A 15,577-nucleotide genomic window follows, 5' to 3' on the forward strand; every position below is an offset into this window, starting at 1 on the left:
AGACAAGACATAACCCCGAGATGGAAAAGACCAAGAGCATCTTGTCCAACAGGGTATCACCCTGAAGCAGTGGGATTCATACCTGGAAAGAAAGCTGTACAGAGACTACTAGAGCTATGGTAGCCCTGTGGTAAATAAAGATGCAGAAGTGAGCAAGGCAGGGCCTCATAGGAGCTCTGTGGCTACATCTCAGACAGCCACTCTCTCTGGAGAGATGTAGTTGGGATGTGGAAAAAGGATTGGAAAAAGAATGCCGAGTGGAAAGACCAGGAAAACAAGAATATTTCTTGGGGGCAGATGGGCCCACATGTCTCAGGGCATCCTTTCGCTAGTCTGTGTCTGTTTTAGAATATCTGCCCAGCCATCATCAGCTTGCAGCCTGCTCGCTCAGCTCCTGGTCTGTTGGCAGTGGGGCCACATCAGGATACATCCTATGAGAGCCTCCTTCAACACATCCCCTCCCCCTGGGAAACATCACCATTTGATGCTGGCACTGATGCATATTTTCACTGTTTTATGAAGGATGGAAAGGCTGATGAGGCCTCAATTCTGTCTGCATGTAACACAGGGAAACAGCAGTGCTGTGCACTTCTTTCCTCACTATGGATGAGAAGACAAGATATTTGTGAGGTTGAAGAAAGAGTCCAAAGCTGTAATTTAGGATGCTAACCTTTCCCTGGGGCAGTGCAGGCAGATCTTGCTGGCTTTGCTGAAGGATCCAGAATTTGCATAAGCCTGGAGCCCTCAGGCTGCTGGTGACCATCCTCCCAGGTTCCTGTAATTATATGCAAGCACTGCCATTTACAAGGCTGGTTGAATGCCTGCCTGACTTTTTAGACTGGAGCTTTGGCAGTGAGCCAGCACTACCATAAACCACAGGATGAGCATCTTCCTGAGGGTTAACCATACAAGATGATTTATTAAAGGGGGGATGAAACACTGGCTAAACAGTAAGTAATATGAAGCATTTTAAGAAGAAGATAACAATATACTCAGGCTTTAGAATATAGGAGCAATTTCTTTTTCTTTTCTTTCTTTTTTGTTTATATGTTATAATATTTTGACTTTTTAAACATTTTATTTTATTAATTTATTCAGATTACATCTACATTGTTATTCCATCACTTGTATCCTCCTGTTCCTCCCTCCCTCCTGCTTTCACCCTATTCCTCTCCCCTAGGTCTAAGACTGAGGGGGGCCTCCTCCCCCACTATATGGTCATAGGCTGTCAAGTCTCATCTTGATAGCCTACTTATTCTTTCTCTGAGTGCCACCAGGTCTTCCCACCAAGGGGAAGTGGTCAAATATAGGAGCAATTTCAACAAGACAATAAGAAAAATTCTCCCTTGCGTAGGCTATACTCTAGTACTCTGAAAATACGCACGTGCCAGCTTTTCCTTTAACGCTGACTCTGACACTGAAGTGGCAGAAGGTGCTGAGGTGACGCAAAGGAAGACGGACGCACAGGTGCTTTCTATGCTGATTCACCCGTCACAGGTTAACAACAGTGATGCCAATCGCCTGATATGGGGTGGTTCTTATAAACATGATTTGGCTAGAAATAGCAGCTTGGGGAAAGGTGGCAACAATGAGAGTGGGGGCTAGAGAAGTTGAGCACTCAGCTCATACTGACCACCAGTCTTTGGGACTCCATGCAGGCCAGCAACAGCTTCAGTCCAGCTCCTTTCTCTCCTTCCCACAGAAGGAAGCCCGATTTCACAAAGTCCCAGACTTAGATTACCAGCTACAGTGAGTCCAATGGCTGCCTCAAAAGAGAGTAAGGTTTTCTGCAGGGACAGTCCCCCAGCCCATTAGTTATCTAGGCTCAAGTGGTCATCTGTAAACACGTGAACATATGAGCAATATTAATATGAGGGAGGGTGGACACGGGAGGAGTTGGAAGAGGAAAAAGCAGAACTATGCAAATACAGAATATTCATGTATAAAATTACTCCCAACTTAACAACAAACAAACAAACAAACAAACAAAAATCCCTTCAAATTAAAAAAAGAAAGAGACGTGGAACTGAAGTTTGAAAATGGAATCAGTATATAGCTCATTCCAGAAATCTGAAATCTCATATCCACTGGTTCCCTAATCCTCTGTACTTGCCCCTTCAACCTGTTGCCTGGACTGGCTGCGCTCTTAGGTCTTAGATTAATGGTCTGGATGTTGCTCGGCCAGACTCAGAATCTCTGGGTCCCATTTTTCCAAGCTAGGAAAAGCTGAGTCCAGCATGATTTCTCATGTGGCTTGGAATGCCAAGACTCTGTGGACTTAGGAAGAAAAATTATACTTTTTTTTTCTTTTTTGTTCTGGGCATTTGGGAAAACCAAAACAAATAGTGGGCTTTTTCCCTCTCTCTAAGTCAAACATTAGATAACATCCCACAATGTTGCCTAAGAAAGAATATTTAAAACAACTGTGGAGAAATATGACTTAGTTTTACTCACGGGATCTGCTGCTGCTCTACAACAGCAATTTACTTTCAAGACCATAAATAACTCCTACTGCTTTATCTCTTTCTACATGTTTAATTCACTTACAAACAAGACAAAAACATTTCTGTATCACTTCTGAGGCTTAGATAAACTGTAGGGAGGCTTGGAGGGCTTCAGCAAGTTGTCTTCTTTAGGAAACAATTTATGCCATGGGAATTGCTGCATGTGGTGCAGAAAGTATGGCACGATGGGATCAATGGTCTCATTTCCAGGCAGATGGACTCATAGGCCTTCCGAAAAGCAGCAAAAGGTGGCTGAATAAAGCTAATGGCTGTTCAAAGAAACCACAGGCAGCAGCAAAATATCAAAATGGAGAGATTTTCGTAGCAAGGAAGCTCTAGTTAGAATTTAAGGATTTTTTTCAGATGGTAGACAACTGAGTACCAGTGTTGGTATTCTTCAGACTCTAGGCTGTAGTGCTGAATACAGTCACAACAAGGAGTTCTGAGTCCAGTGTAAGAACAAAAATAAGGTAAACACTGACATCATCAGCAATCAAAATTGCCCAGTGCACATCTGTGTGTTTGACCTTAGGACAAATACTCTCATTGTTTTTATACTTTAATTTTTACAACAAATCCACAATATAGGCATTGCCAATTCCACTTGACAGCTGAGATTACTGAGGCATAGAGAGATTAATTAATCTCCTGAGGCCACATAGCTAATAATAAAGAGTGTTAGCATGTAAATGTAAATCAATGGGATTCTGAAATTCATACTCAAGGCCACTTTGATCCAGGGCTTTTTTTTTTTTTCTCCAGTGTTCTGTACACTCCTGAGAGAAAACTACTGTACTGGCATATAGCATTGGGTTACACACAATGACACAGACCATATAGACCAGTGGACCCTAGAGCTATCAAGAAAAGAATGATTTTGAAGAGGTGCAAAAAAGGCCCTGGAACCCAATACTGCAAGTGTGGATTGTTTCATGGAGTATTTTCTCAATTGAAGTTCTGTCTACCAGTCACTGATACACAACTAACCAAAATGCAATGTGGCATAAACACACAACAGCATACGAATACAAACGAAAGAATAAGTGACATACGTCACAATGTGGATGGGCCCTAAAATATTATGGTAAATGAAAAATAAAATAGTTATAAAATACCATGCGTTTTCTGATTCCTTTTATCTTAGGTATGTCAGAAGGAGAATTTGAATAGATAAGTTGCCTAAGGCTTGGAGAGAAAACAGATGGTTTGATGCCTAATATGGGGCATATCAGGGTCTAATAAACATTTTCTAAAATTGGACTATGATAAGGTTTGCATAGTTCACTGAATAAACTAAAAGCACTTTAAAGGGGAAACATCTATGTGGTGGGCTATAGTTTAATAAATTTTTTTTGCAAATTATTAACTGGCATTTTAGCTATCATTGTCAAATCAAAAATGAATCATTCCTTAAACAGAAATGAATGTGTAGTAGATACCAATGTTTTCTGAATGTTGGGTTGTGTCTCTGGAATGGAAAGGATGTGTAGGTAGCCTTCCTCACTGTTTCACAGCTTCCTATTTAGGTCTTAGTTGGTGAAATAAAATAGTAAGACCTCTGTGCATCATACCATTCTAGGTGCTGGGACTTAACAAATACAGAACTCAGAGCTCAGCTTCAAAATCTAAGTCTCAATGAAAAGAAAGGAATCGTCAATGAAGGGCAAGTGAGCTTTACAGAAATGCTGTTGGTTAGAAGAGAGAGACTCAAGAAAGTTAGGTGAAGTCAGACTCATTTACAACATTTAGAAATGGACTCAAAGAGCATGTCATGGAGATAATGTGACTTCACACCAAGTTTGTTAATTTCAGTACAATGTGTAGTTACTTGCAGGGAACTCTTCTAATCATGGCTGAAAGGGGAGATAAGTATAAAACATTGTTCCTTTAGTTTTAAACATTTTAAGAATTGACTGTGCAGTGAAATAGTCTTATTATATCACAGTTGACTCTTGTAACAATATTTCCTCTATGATCAGATTCTGCCTCTCAACTCTGATTTCCTAGAGTTGCTCATGGGACATTGCTTCTGCTTTTCAGGATCCGTGTAGGTAGGTTTATACTTTATGTAGCCCCAGGGAATAGGGTATCACAGAGATAAGTTAAAATAAGTTCTTCCAAGGACTTCAGTGGACATGGTTCACAACTGCAATATAGAAAACTGTATTGTTACTAATGTATCCTCAGCACTGTTACTAATGTATACTCAGCATATTGATTGCAGTATCCACTGATATCTTTGAGCCTTTTCCAAGCAATATGGGAAGCAAGGAGTGTAAATGCACTTCAGGCAAGATCTGAATGTCTAAAAGTTTAGATGCCTTAAAATTCTCTTCTTTTGATAATCTAAGCACTAGAGGTAATAATGACACTTTAATAAAGTTGATGCTATTAAAATTATCAACTATTCTAATAAAATAAGCAGAGACTCTAGGTGACACTGTTTCTAAATTAACCAGAGGTGTCTGTCATGGTTCATTGACTTATCATGCCCCTGTGAGTGGTGAAACCTAGAAATTCATCGAGATGAATACCTCATTTTTCCTCATGTGACAGAATTGTAGTCAAGCAAGTACATTCTAAGAGAGATGAAACTTTTCGTCCTCTGTCTAAGGTTGGTCACAGAAAAACTTCCCTTAGATGGAAGGCACTTGAAGTGACGATTTTCCATTCAAGGACACTGTGGTACTGGGTCTGTTATCTCTCTTGATATATACAGATTTATGATGATAGGTAGGTAAATAGATAGATGATAGATAGATAGATAGATAGATAGATAGATAGATAAAAGAAAAAGACATTTGACCTCAGGCTAGATAAGTCAATGAAAACAATGTTACCATAGTAACTACTTGCCCCCATAGCATATTCCTGGATGTTTAAATGACAGAGCAGGACAAATCCTCTCATTAGCAGAGTGCTTGCTTGGTTTCTTTTGGCAAGGAGGGGGAAAATGCATTTACAGTCACTAAGCTACTGCCCTCTAGACTCTCTCTCTCTCTCTCTCTCTCTCTCTCTCTCTCTCTCTCTCTCTCTCTCTCTCTCTCTCTCTCTCTCTCTGTGTATGTGTGTGTGTGTTTCAGCAGCTTAGCTTTACCTTAACTAAAAGCTGTGTTTCAAATGGATTCTAAGATACATTTTAAAAATAGAATCCTTGACTAAAACTGGATTTGACATGAAGATCACTGTCCTGAAGAAATAAACATACTTTGACTTGTCCAAGAACTGTCAGAATTATTTTGAAAATCTCTTCTCAAGAGAGCTCAGCTATGTTTATTGAAACTTGCCCATTAGATCGAAGTATGCCCATGAAACAAGGTGAATGAGTACCATTCAAAATAGGGTAAGGAAATGTGTAGGTATGCAGAAATTTGAAATAGCTTTCTGTTTGATTACTTGAAACATACAACCCACATTCTCAAAAGATTAAAAAAAAATGCCTTGGATTTGGGCCCAGGGGTCCTGCTCAAACTAAGTCACTAGCCAAGGACAATACAGGCTGTAAGCTTTAAACCCCTACCCAGATCTAGCCAATGGGCAGAACATTCTCCACAGTAGTGGAGAGTGGGATATTACTTTCTCACATACTCTGGTGCCTCACATTTGACCATGTCCCCTGGAGGAGGAGACCTGGTGGCACTCAGAGGAAGGACAGCAGGTTACCAAGAAGAGACTTGATACCCTATAAGCATATACAGGGGGAGGAAATCCCCCTCAGGAACAGTCATAGGGCAGGGGAATAAGGGGAAAATGGGAGGGAGGGAAGAATGGGAGGATATAAGGGATGGGATAACCATTGAGATGTAACAAGAATAAATTAATAAAAAAATTTAAAAAATGCCTTGTAATGTTGGGACTGTTGTTCCTCCTTCAGTCTGGGACACGAGCCTGTGGTCCAGGGTGTAGACATTCAAGGCGGTTAGACTTCTATGCACATACCCTTACAGACATTCACAGAGATGTGTTGCTTAAATGATTTGCAATCCAGGCACTTTGACAGTGAGGACAGCATTACCACTGCTACCTGGCAAACATAGCTGTTTACACTGCTCCATCAAAGAATAAGTTCAGTGAAGTGGGGACAGTTCTTAAATTCTCCAAAGATCTTTCAGGGGCTGATTCTTGATAATGCTGGAGTTTTCAAAGTGTCTGAAACATATACCTAGATATACTGTGAAATGCACAGGCTCTTCAATTTGCTAGCGTCATTTTTCTGGATCTTTAACAGTCTTAATGTTTCTTCTAGAAGTAACCCTTTTAAAAAAAACAAAATGCAACATAATCACTATTAATAGCATCTAAGGAAGGGCTGGTTCAAAACTCATGGTTTCCTTTTAAGTCCTTGTCAGATTTTTTTTACCTTGGCAAAATTACCAGGGAACACATACCTAAACCTCAGAAAGAATACATACATACATACATACATACATACATACATGCATGCATACATACATACTTACATACAATGTAACTCTAGTCATTTTGAAGCATTTATTATTAATATCAGTTCAAACAGCACACTAGGCCAGTTTCCCCAATGTGTCCTCAGTACCCACAGCATCAAGTTTCCAAGGCCTGAACATTTTCAGTGGAGTTCCTGAGGGAGCCCTGCCTGTGCGCTCTTACTGCCTTTTTATAAGGTAAACTACCAAGCACTTTTGTTAGATACTTGAGATTTTTTTTTCTCACACAAGGCTAGTGCTTTGCTTTGGGTTTCTTTGATATCTTTTTCAACTTTAGCTGTTGCTTAAAGAACATAAGCAAGAAATCTGTACCATGTTGTATCTGAATATATTGGCTGAAATTGTCTATCCAGATAAAAAGGCCTCAGAGGGCTAGAAGCACTTTAATAGCTGGGATTTTGCTCTCTCACGCTAGCTCTCCCTATTTCCTTGTGATGGTCAGCTCCTAGAACAACATTCAGATGTCTTGTAATTGAGATGGGTTTGGCAGCAGCGCCATGTTCTCTCAAGGGAAGTAAGTTACACTGATTCTAATGTCATTTTGCTTTGTGGACCAGTGGTTAACTCAAGGATTGCCAAGAGCGATAATGTTTCCTATAGAGGATATAACTTGACAAAAATAAAAATCCTAGCAGGCCAGAAGGCAGGTTTTTATGAAAGGGAGACACATCATTATTAGACCACCTAAAAAGAAGTTTTCAAAGCAAATGGAAATATCAAAGGGAAGAGAAAAAAATCTAGAAGAGGAGAGGGGGCAGAGATGAAAGCAAGTGCACATACTTTAGTCATTTTCCCCCCCTTTGGTTCCCAAACACATTACCAGAGAGGGCTATTCATTCCAGCAAGCTCAGAATTATACAGTAGTGGTGGCCACACCTTCTCCAATCTGCCAGCATTTAAAGTGCACAGCGACAGGCATGCCCCCAGCCTGGTCATCTACGAGTGTCTTCACCCTCTTCCAGCACATGCCTGTCAGTTTAAACAGCTGTACCAGTAAAATACATTGACCATACACACAGAAGTTTAACAACATATCACTCTGCTTTCCTTTGTGCTCATTAGAAGGAGACAAATGAATTTGAATGTCAAGGCAGGACTGTGTCAGAAAGACTGAGCTAGCAACGTTTGGTAAGGGATTTTGAAAAGAGTAGGCCTTGCGCTCTAGCAGGTACAATCAGTATATTACATATGGGAGCTACCTCAGCTAAGCGATGTTGGTCTGATGGTGCTCTTTCGGTTTACAGCCAGTAACTCATTGTGTAAAATTCCTTCCTCTCTCAAAGTATCCCATCTCTATGTTTTCCCTTTTCTCCTGAGAGACTATGTACTCAATTTTCCAGCACTCAATGGACGTAGGTTTCTGCCTGGACTTTATATCAGTTAACTCTAGTGACTCTAATAAAACGGACTAAAATTATTTTTGCCATTTGCTTCTAGTAAAAATTCCTTTGCTCTGTATCATGTCTAGTCTTTTGTTGTTGTTAAACTTATTAGCACCCGAGTATCCGAACGGGGCTCAGAGGGCAGAAAGCCCGCATAGGGTCTGAGAAGTCCATCAGAGAAGTTCAGAATCGTCCCTCTGAGACTAATGTGGAGGCCAGTTCAAGTGTTTAGCAGGAATCTGGAGGGTTAGCCTCACCTGGATTTGTTTTTCTAAAGGCAACACTGGCTTTTCTTTGGTGCCTTCCTAAATGAGGCTTTTCATCCGGAAAGTCAGCAGGAGGTCTGGGGCCTGGGCAGCTGCACTGAAAACCATCTGCAGGGGCAGTCAGGCAGCGCCCCCCTCATCCCCCTTAAAAGGCCCTGTGGTAAATAATGTCTGCTCTCTCCTCCAGAGAAACTTCAAAGGAGGCAGGATCTGCGCTTCCTTAAATCAGGTTGCATCATAGGGTAGGCTGGTTCTGGGCCACTCCAGAGCTTGCCTCCACAAGACTGAGAAGTAGAAAAAAGGAATGAGGGGTGGTGGCTTCTGCTGGGGCCATGTGTCCCCGAATGCTGGGTTTGGTCACTCCCTGCAGACGCTCTTGGAATATGATAGTCCACTGTCAAGTCTCTGCCAAGTGAGAATGCTGTGGGTGTTATACAGGCACTAGAGTGCCCTGACCTTCACTGAATGTTTTAAAAACATGCACTCCCTGTATTCAAAATGGAGAGAGCAGAGTGGCAGCTCCTTTGCAGGCCAAAAGTCGAAAAGTGATGCTAAACTCAAAATAAGCAAGTGACTGATAAAAGACAGCTTCTGGAGAAGCCTGTGTGGCGAGGCACGCCGGAAGTGACAATATGCCAGCCCAGGGGCCTGTATGTCCCTCACTGAGCACAGTCCCAGGAGATGGAACAAACCACACAGGATTTCTGGTAAGTGAAATGCCTGTTCAGCCTGGGCTCTTGAGTGAGCAAGTTCTGGGTAATCATTTGGCCTATGGTGCCTGCAAACACCAATTCCGTTGCGAGAAAGCTTTTTACAAATGTCTCTTTTCCCTAAATTGGTGGTGTTTACCAACCAAGAAAACACCATTTGGGCATAGTGACTATCACAAAGCATTGCTTACTTTGAAAAAGCATGGAGAAATGATTTTGAAGGCTTTGATCATAAACATGCTTTAGGTGACGGATGTATACAGCCTGGTTTGAACATTGCTCAATGTTTTCATATAGTAAAACATTCTAGAATATCAGATACATATGCATAATGTTTATGTTTTGTGTACCTGGGGGAAATTTTAGAAAGAAAATGCTTCATCAACAACAGCAAATATTTGCTAATCATGGACACGGTGTCCTGTAGGGTACAGGGTGTACAAAGTCTATGTACCAGGATACTGTGATTCCAGAAGCCAATTCAGTGGTAGAACACCTGCCTAGCAAGTGCAAGACCCCTTGGTTTGACATTTTACACCACAAAACAGTAATGATAGTAAGAATCTACATTGGCTATGGGTATAAAACTTATTTGGAAAACTGTATGGAGTAATACGAGGAAGCATTTATATGCCACATACAAATGCTCAAAAGTTTCAGGAGGCGCAGTGATCTCTAAGGGCTGGACACTCAAGACTTCCTGGAGATGGAGATGCAACCTCTTCAGATATGCATAGCATGCTTCTTCTTGTGGTATGGAGTAGAAACAAGGGTGGAGATAGTGCAGATAGCATATAATTTGGGGTGTGTGTGTGTGTGTGTGTGTGTGTGTGTGTGTGTGTGTGTGTGTGCATGTGCACACACATGCATGCATGCATGCGTGTGATAAAGGAATGTATTTTAGGAAAAATGGAGCATTGAAGCTTGTTAGCCCTATGCTCTGAGATTTGTTAGATTAGAGTTACAGAGGATATGTCAGGATGGATGAATGCCAAAGGATGTTCTGAAAAACTACTGGTCCTGACAAGGATTTCCCCCAAAGTAATTTCCATGGCAAAAGTAAATAAATTACTTAAATAAAAACTTTGTAAATCGAGCATGATGTTGTACACCTGCAACTCTGGTACTCAGGAGGCTGAGACGCAGGATCACAAGTTTCAACACATTGCTTCATAAATCAAAAACAAACCCAACCAAGCCAAAGCTGCTGCAAAACTTAATCTTTAAACACACAAAAGCATATTAATCTGAGGATATCAATTCACATCCACTCACAGAGGGTTTGGGGTTTTCCCCCTGTCTTTTTGAAAGTACGATAGTTTGAGGGAATCTAGAAAGTGCCTAATGTTCCAAGGAAAGAGAGTGAAGATGAACTCACAAGCAATGGTATATAATCCAAGGCTCCTGAGCAGACGGGGAACACAAAGCATGTGGCGATACAGAAAAATTAATCTATCATTGATTGTTGTATGGAATAAGAAAGGCAGGGAGTGGAACCTAAGATTATTCCAAAAGTTTACTCAAAATCATTGTACCAGGAACTACAAATGTTGACATTTTTCTTCGCTTGTTTTAAACTTATTTTTTCTTTGTAGTCAAAGACTACTTTCTTTAAATATATTACTAAGTCCACCTTCCAGAAATCAAGATAAAAGTAAAACTAATGCAACTAATTAAGGAAGGGGTGCTACCAGACTCTGAATAAGAACAAGAAAACAAGCATTCACAATATATGTGTCCTGCTAAAAGGCCAAGGACTAATCAGAAAGCTTTGGTTTCTTAAGGGAATTGAGTAGCATCTTCAAATTGCCCCATGTAGAATGGGCCATAAACTACAGCATCTTAGAGTTTTCTACAAGTTAGTGAAATAGACGTCCTGGATTAAAACTGAACACGGGTCTCTGGCCCCTAACTGTCATGGATTTCGGCCTCATTCACAAATTTCCTAGAACAAAGAGAATCGGGAAGAGAAGCCATGGCTTGAGTGCGGCGTTGTTTGACCCAGCACCGTGGAATTGGCTACACTTGCCTGGTAGCAACAGCAAGGACTAATCGTCATAGCCAGCTTGACTGGGTTTGGAAATCCCTGAGAGACACACCTCCCTGTGTATCTGCAAGGCATTTCCATAGATGTGTAACCAATAAGAAAAGCCCCACCCTGAATGTACAGAGCACTGTCCCATGAGCTGGGGTTCTAGACTGAAGACGAGGAGGACACCAGCGGAGCAGTCTTTGCTTCTTTCTGCTTCATGACCATGTGCACAACATGACTAGCTCTCTCATGTCACCACATCCAGGTCTTCCCCACCGCGAGGGACTGACTGTACCCTCAAACGAAGAGCCAAGGTAACCCCTTTCTTCCTTAAGTTGTTTTTGGCCAGGTATTTCATCACAGCAGTAAGAAAGCCATTTCATCAAGTTATTATGAGCCACTCTACTGAAATCCTAACTGCCTTCACTAGTTCCTTATCTTCCCAAGGGAGGACTGAGCGAGTTGTTAAATTTTCAGCCATGTTCCCTCTCTAAGAATGGGTTCTTGTCCTTATGGGATGAACACTGAGCATGATCTACTTTAGATGGGACTTGGCATTCCCTGTCCATTCTGGGGTCTATTTTAACAGTCTGTTCTTATTTTCCTTTACTTTTCTGTTTCTTCTTTCTAATCACTCCCATTACTCCCTGCTTCACAGCATAGCCTGTTATAACCACAATATTTTCAGAAAGAAAAGGCCTCAATGTCTTGACATGGTAATAGACAAAGAGCCCATTGTAGTGGTTTAGGCAGTCCTGTGCTTTTCATTGTTGAGGAAAGTCAAGACTGCGATGAAAGAACATCCTTGCAATGAGAACCATGTCTGTGGGGTCACATGCCCAGACTCCCCACACACTGAAGGTTGGAACTGGGTACATTACCACCTGCAAACAATGCTTCCCTTAACCAAATACTTGTGATTTCTAACAGGGTATTTGTGAGGAGGCAGCGGCACAAAGGAACTGTACAAATGGCTTAGGAGAGCTAGCCCATACCTGCCCATTTCCACAGCATGGACCTCCTGGTTTCTAAAGTGCAATCAGAAAAGGTGTTAAGTTCTGCCTTAAATGTTTAAACATATCACCAAGTCTTCGTCCACTCATTTTATTAGCTGGGACATTTTTCAGTTTATTCTCATGAAGGCCTTTAAACGAACACCAGATTAGGAAACAAGTTCATCTTTCACTACTTAAAAAAATCCATCAACACCAGAAGAGAAAACATTTGCAGATTATTAAACGTATTTGTTTTTATTAACAGTGACTTTTGTGGCTATCATATAAGCTTAAGATACAGATATATATGCTTGTGTATTTTAATATTTTTTGTAAGTCCCAGTAAAACAACAATGCCAGGCTTTGTGTACATTATACATTAACTTAGAGAAAATTTTGATTTTAATAAAGAAAACAAGTTTTAGAAGTCATCCTTGCTAGAACAAAATGTTTTATGTAACAAAAGACTTAAAGATACCATGTGTCAAATCATTTCATTTGGATGTCCAGTGTAACCAAATTCAAGAACACCAAGCAAACTGAATTACCCTCGGGGACTCCTTAGTGGAATTTGACCTGCATTTTCAGCTTCTCTAAGTCACAGAAAATATATTCATGGAAGAATCTTGAATTTTTCCAGTTAACCATTACCTTCCAACCCCACCGATTTAACAACAACAACAAAATTACAAACACCATCAAATGTTAAATGACTTACCATAAATGCCTGTTGAAATGCAGGGAAATGCCTGTGAATGAAAAACACAAAAAATAGTTTTAGAAGAACAGCTTTGCTCAACATTATCTATCTAGACATCTATTTGCTTCTGTTTATGAAGTGACTCTCAGATCCGTGAGTTCAAGTGTTTAGATCAACTCAGAAAACCCAGCCATTAAGTTTTTAGGAACCTAGCAAGACAATTGCTCAGTCACTATAATTCGGAAATTACAAAAACCTAAGTGTGGTGGTGCCTGACCGTAATCCCTGTACTCAGAGGGCAGAAACAGCTGGATCTCTGTGAGTTTGATACCAGCCACAGCTGCATAGCAAAAGCCAAGGCTACAGAATGAGAGACCCTGCCTCAAAGAAACAAAGAAAAAAATGTAGTCAGTAATCATATGGATTACACTCAAGCGAAGACAACCAAATGGTCAGAAGTTATCCTTTGCAATCAGTTGGCCGCATTTTTCTATTGAGTCCTCATGGCTCCCTCACAGATGTATGATGGAGGCGTCACATGTTAGTAGCTGCTCAGCAAGCAGTCCTTCCTGCCTCTGTGCTATGATCCTGCGTTAGTGGTGTGAAAGGTGGAAATTCCATGCAACAGTCATCATCCATGTCATGATGCAACTATAAGTATAGCCTTGTTACAAGCACAATTTTTTGGTAAAAATTCACCAAGTGAAAAACAAGTGGCTCAGATTTTATAAGAACGTTATGTATTTTGTTCTTATATGCAAATTATGTCAGGAAATTTTATTATAAACTTATAAAGTGCATATACTTTTGTTTGGGGAGACAGTACTAAACACTGACTGAAGTATTACATCACAACATACTGTGCTGACAGTAAAAGATTCTCATTTGGAAAATGAATATACAAGTACAGATGTACATTATAATTTAGATGGGGTTTTCTAACTGTGGAATGTTACTCAGGTGTGGATACACTTCTGGGTAAATTAATCAACTATTTCTGATCTTCATGATTTCAATTGTAAAAAACTTATAACTTACCTGACTAACAAGAGCTGGTGAGGCCCTGGATCTTAGAGAAGAACCTACCACTACCTCTTTACTAGACCAGGATAATGCCTAACTGCACTCTAAAACGTATTTTTTACACACAGATAAATATGGCCCCCACTTTCATGAGGGAAACTTCTCTTTGCAGCAGAGACCATTACTGAAAACCACAACTGGTCACAATGCGGAGACCAACCGATCATGGGGTGCTTAGCCCCACGGGATGCATCTACAATAGAACTCCTGCACCTGAAGCTCAGGGAACAGCAAGGAAGATGAGATGGAGGTTTATAAAAGGCAGAGGACCAGAAGGTTCTCTGGGAGACTGTGTCTCCTCGAAATGACAAGGGAGCTGGACCCATGATACCTCAATATGACTGTCTCAACCAGACCTGAACAGTGACAACACCAATAAACATAATAATGGGTGAAGGGGAAAAATCCCTCAGTGCCCCACCTCTAGAGAAAGAACAACAGGCAACTGATGATTGTGTAATCAGAATGTTCTGTGGCAAAGCTCAAACCAAAGAAGAATCGGGGCCATTTTTATCATTTGTGTCAGGACACTTATACTGCTCTCTGCCTTTCGAGTGGGACAGAACAATTTAAGTGTATAGATCAAGACCCAGAAATTATTCAGGAGCAAACTGATCTGAGCTTCATTCTTCTTGTGCTTGGAGAAAAACGTTTGAGAAGGTTTGCAGCAAGGCATCAAATGGTAGAGGAAGCAAGATTTGACTGCCACACTCTTAGGGTTCTTCAGCTAGACTGTCAAAAGCATTATTTATAGGATATATATACATATACATATACATATACATATATATATATATCAAGATTTTTATAGCATTGAAGTTTTCATAAGGAATTGAAAACACTTAGTATGTGTTAGACAAAGAATAGGGAGTCAAAGAATAAGTGAGAAGGCAAGGCCTTTTCTAAGGATAGCTGAGTAAGGCTAGAAAAAATAGGGTCATGTAACAAGGACTGTTTGTACAGATGTCTGTTGCGCTCAACTTCCTGTCTTTGACATAAGGAGGTCACCTTCACCTTAGCCCCAACTAGACAGTTGTACTTCCAGGAATGGGTTGCATCTATTTGAGCTGTTGGCCAAGGGGATCCATGGATATCCCCAACAACCCAGAGTGTTGTCAAGACTCTTGGATGCTCTCCGCAAACCGACAGTAAATCCCTATTGCTGAAGACAATAAAAATACAACTCACTAAACGTGGAGAAGTCAAGCTGATGCCTACCTAGAGCCTTCACCCCTACTGACTAGCATCCAAGGTACTAGCATCAGAAGAGAAAAGTAAACACTAACCAGCTACACACTTCTGGACACAATGGTGACTGACCTGCCTGCAGAATATGCTGCCGCAATAGGGCCACAAAGCTTGTGAGAGTATACATTCATTATCTAATTTAATTTGAGGCCCACTCCATGAGATAGAAGCTGTCCTTGATTCTGCTCAGGTGG

General features: G+C 40.8%; 1 protein-coding gene across 5 annotated transcripts in view; it reads right to left on the bottom strand.

Annotated features, from left to right (window-relative positions):
- The window catches only part of MACROD2 (mono-ADP ribosylhydrolase 2), a 1,913,815-nt gene that overhangs the window by 591,127 nt on the left and 1,307,111 nt on the right, over window positions 1–15,577 (bottom strand). For all 5 annotated transcript variants that reach the window (XM_084774709.1, XM_084774708.1, XM_084774707.1 and 2 more), the window contains exon 7: window positions 13,071–13,101. In XM_084774709.1, the coding sequence (XP_084630835.1) occupies window positions 13,071–13,101 (31 nt within the window). The remainder of the gene's footprint in view (window positions 1–13,070; window positions 13,102–15,577) is intronic.

This window comes from Acomys minous, assembly GCF_964271855.1.
Source record: "Acomys minous genome assembly, chromosome: 3".
NCBI classification, from domain to species: Eukaryota; Metazoa; Chordata; class Mammalia; order Rodentia; family Muridae; genus Acomys; species Acomys minous.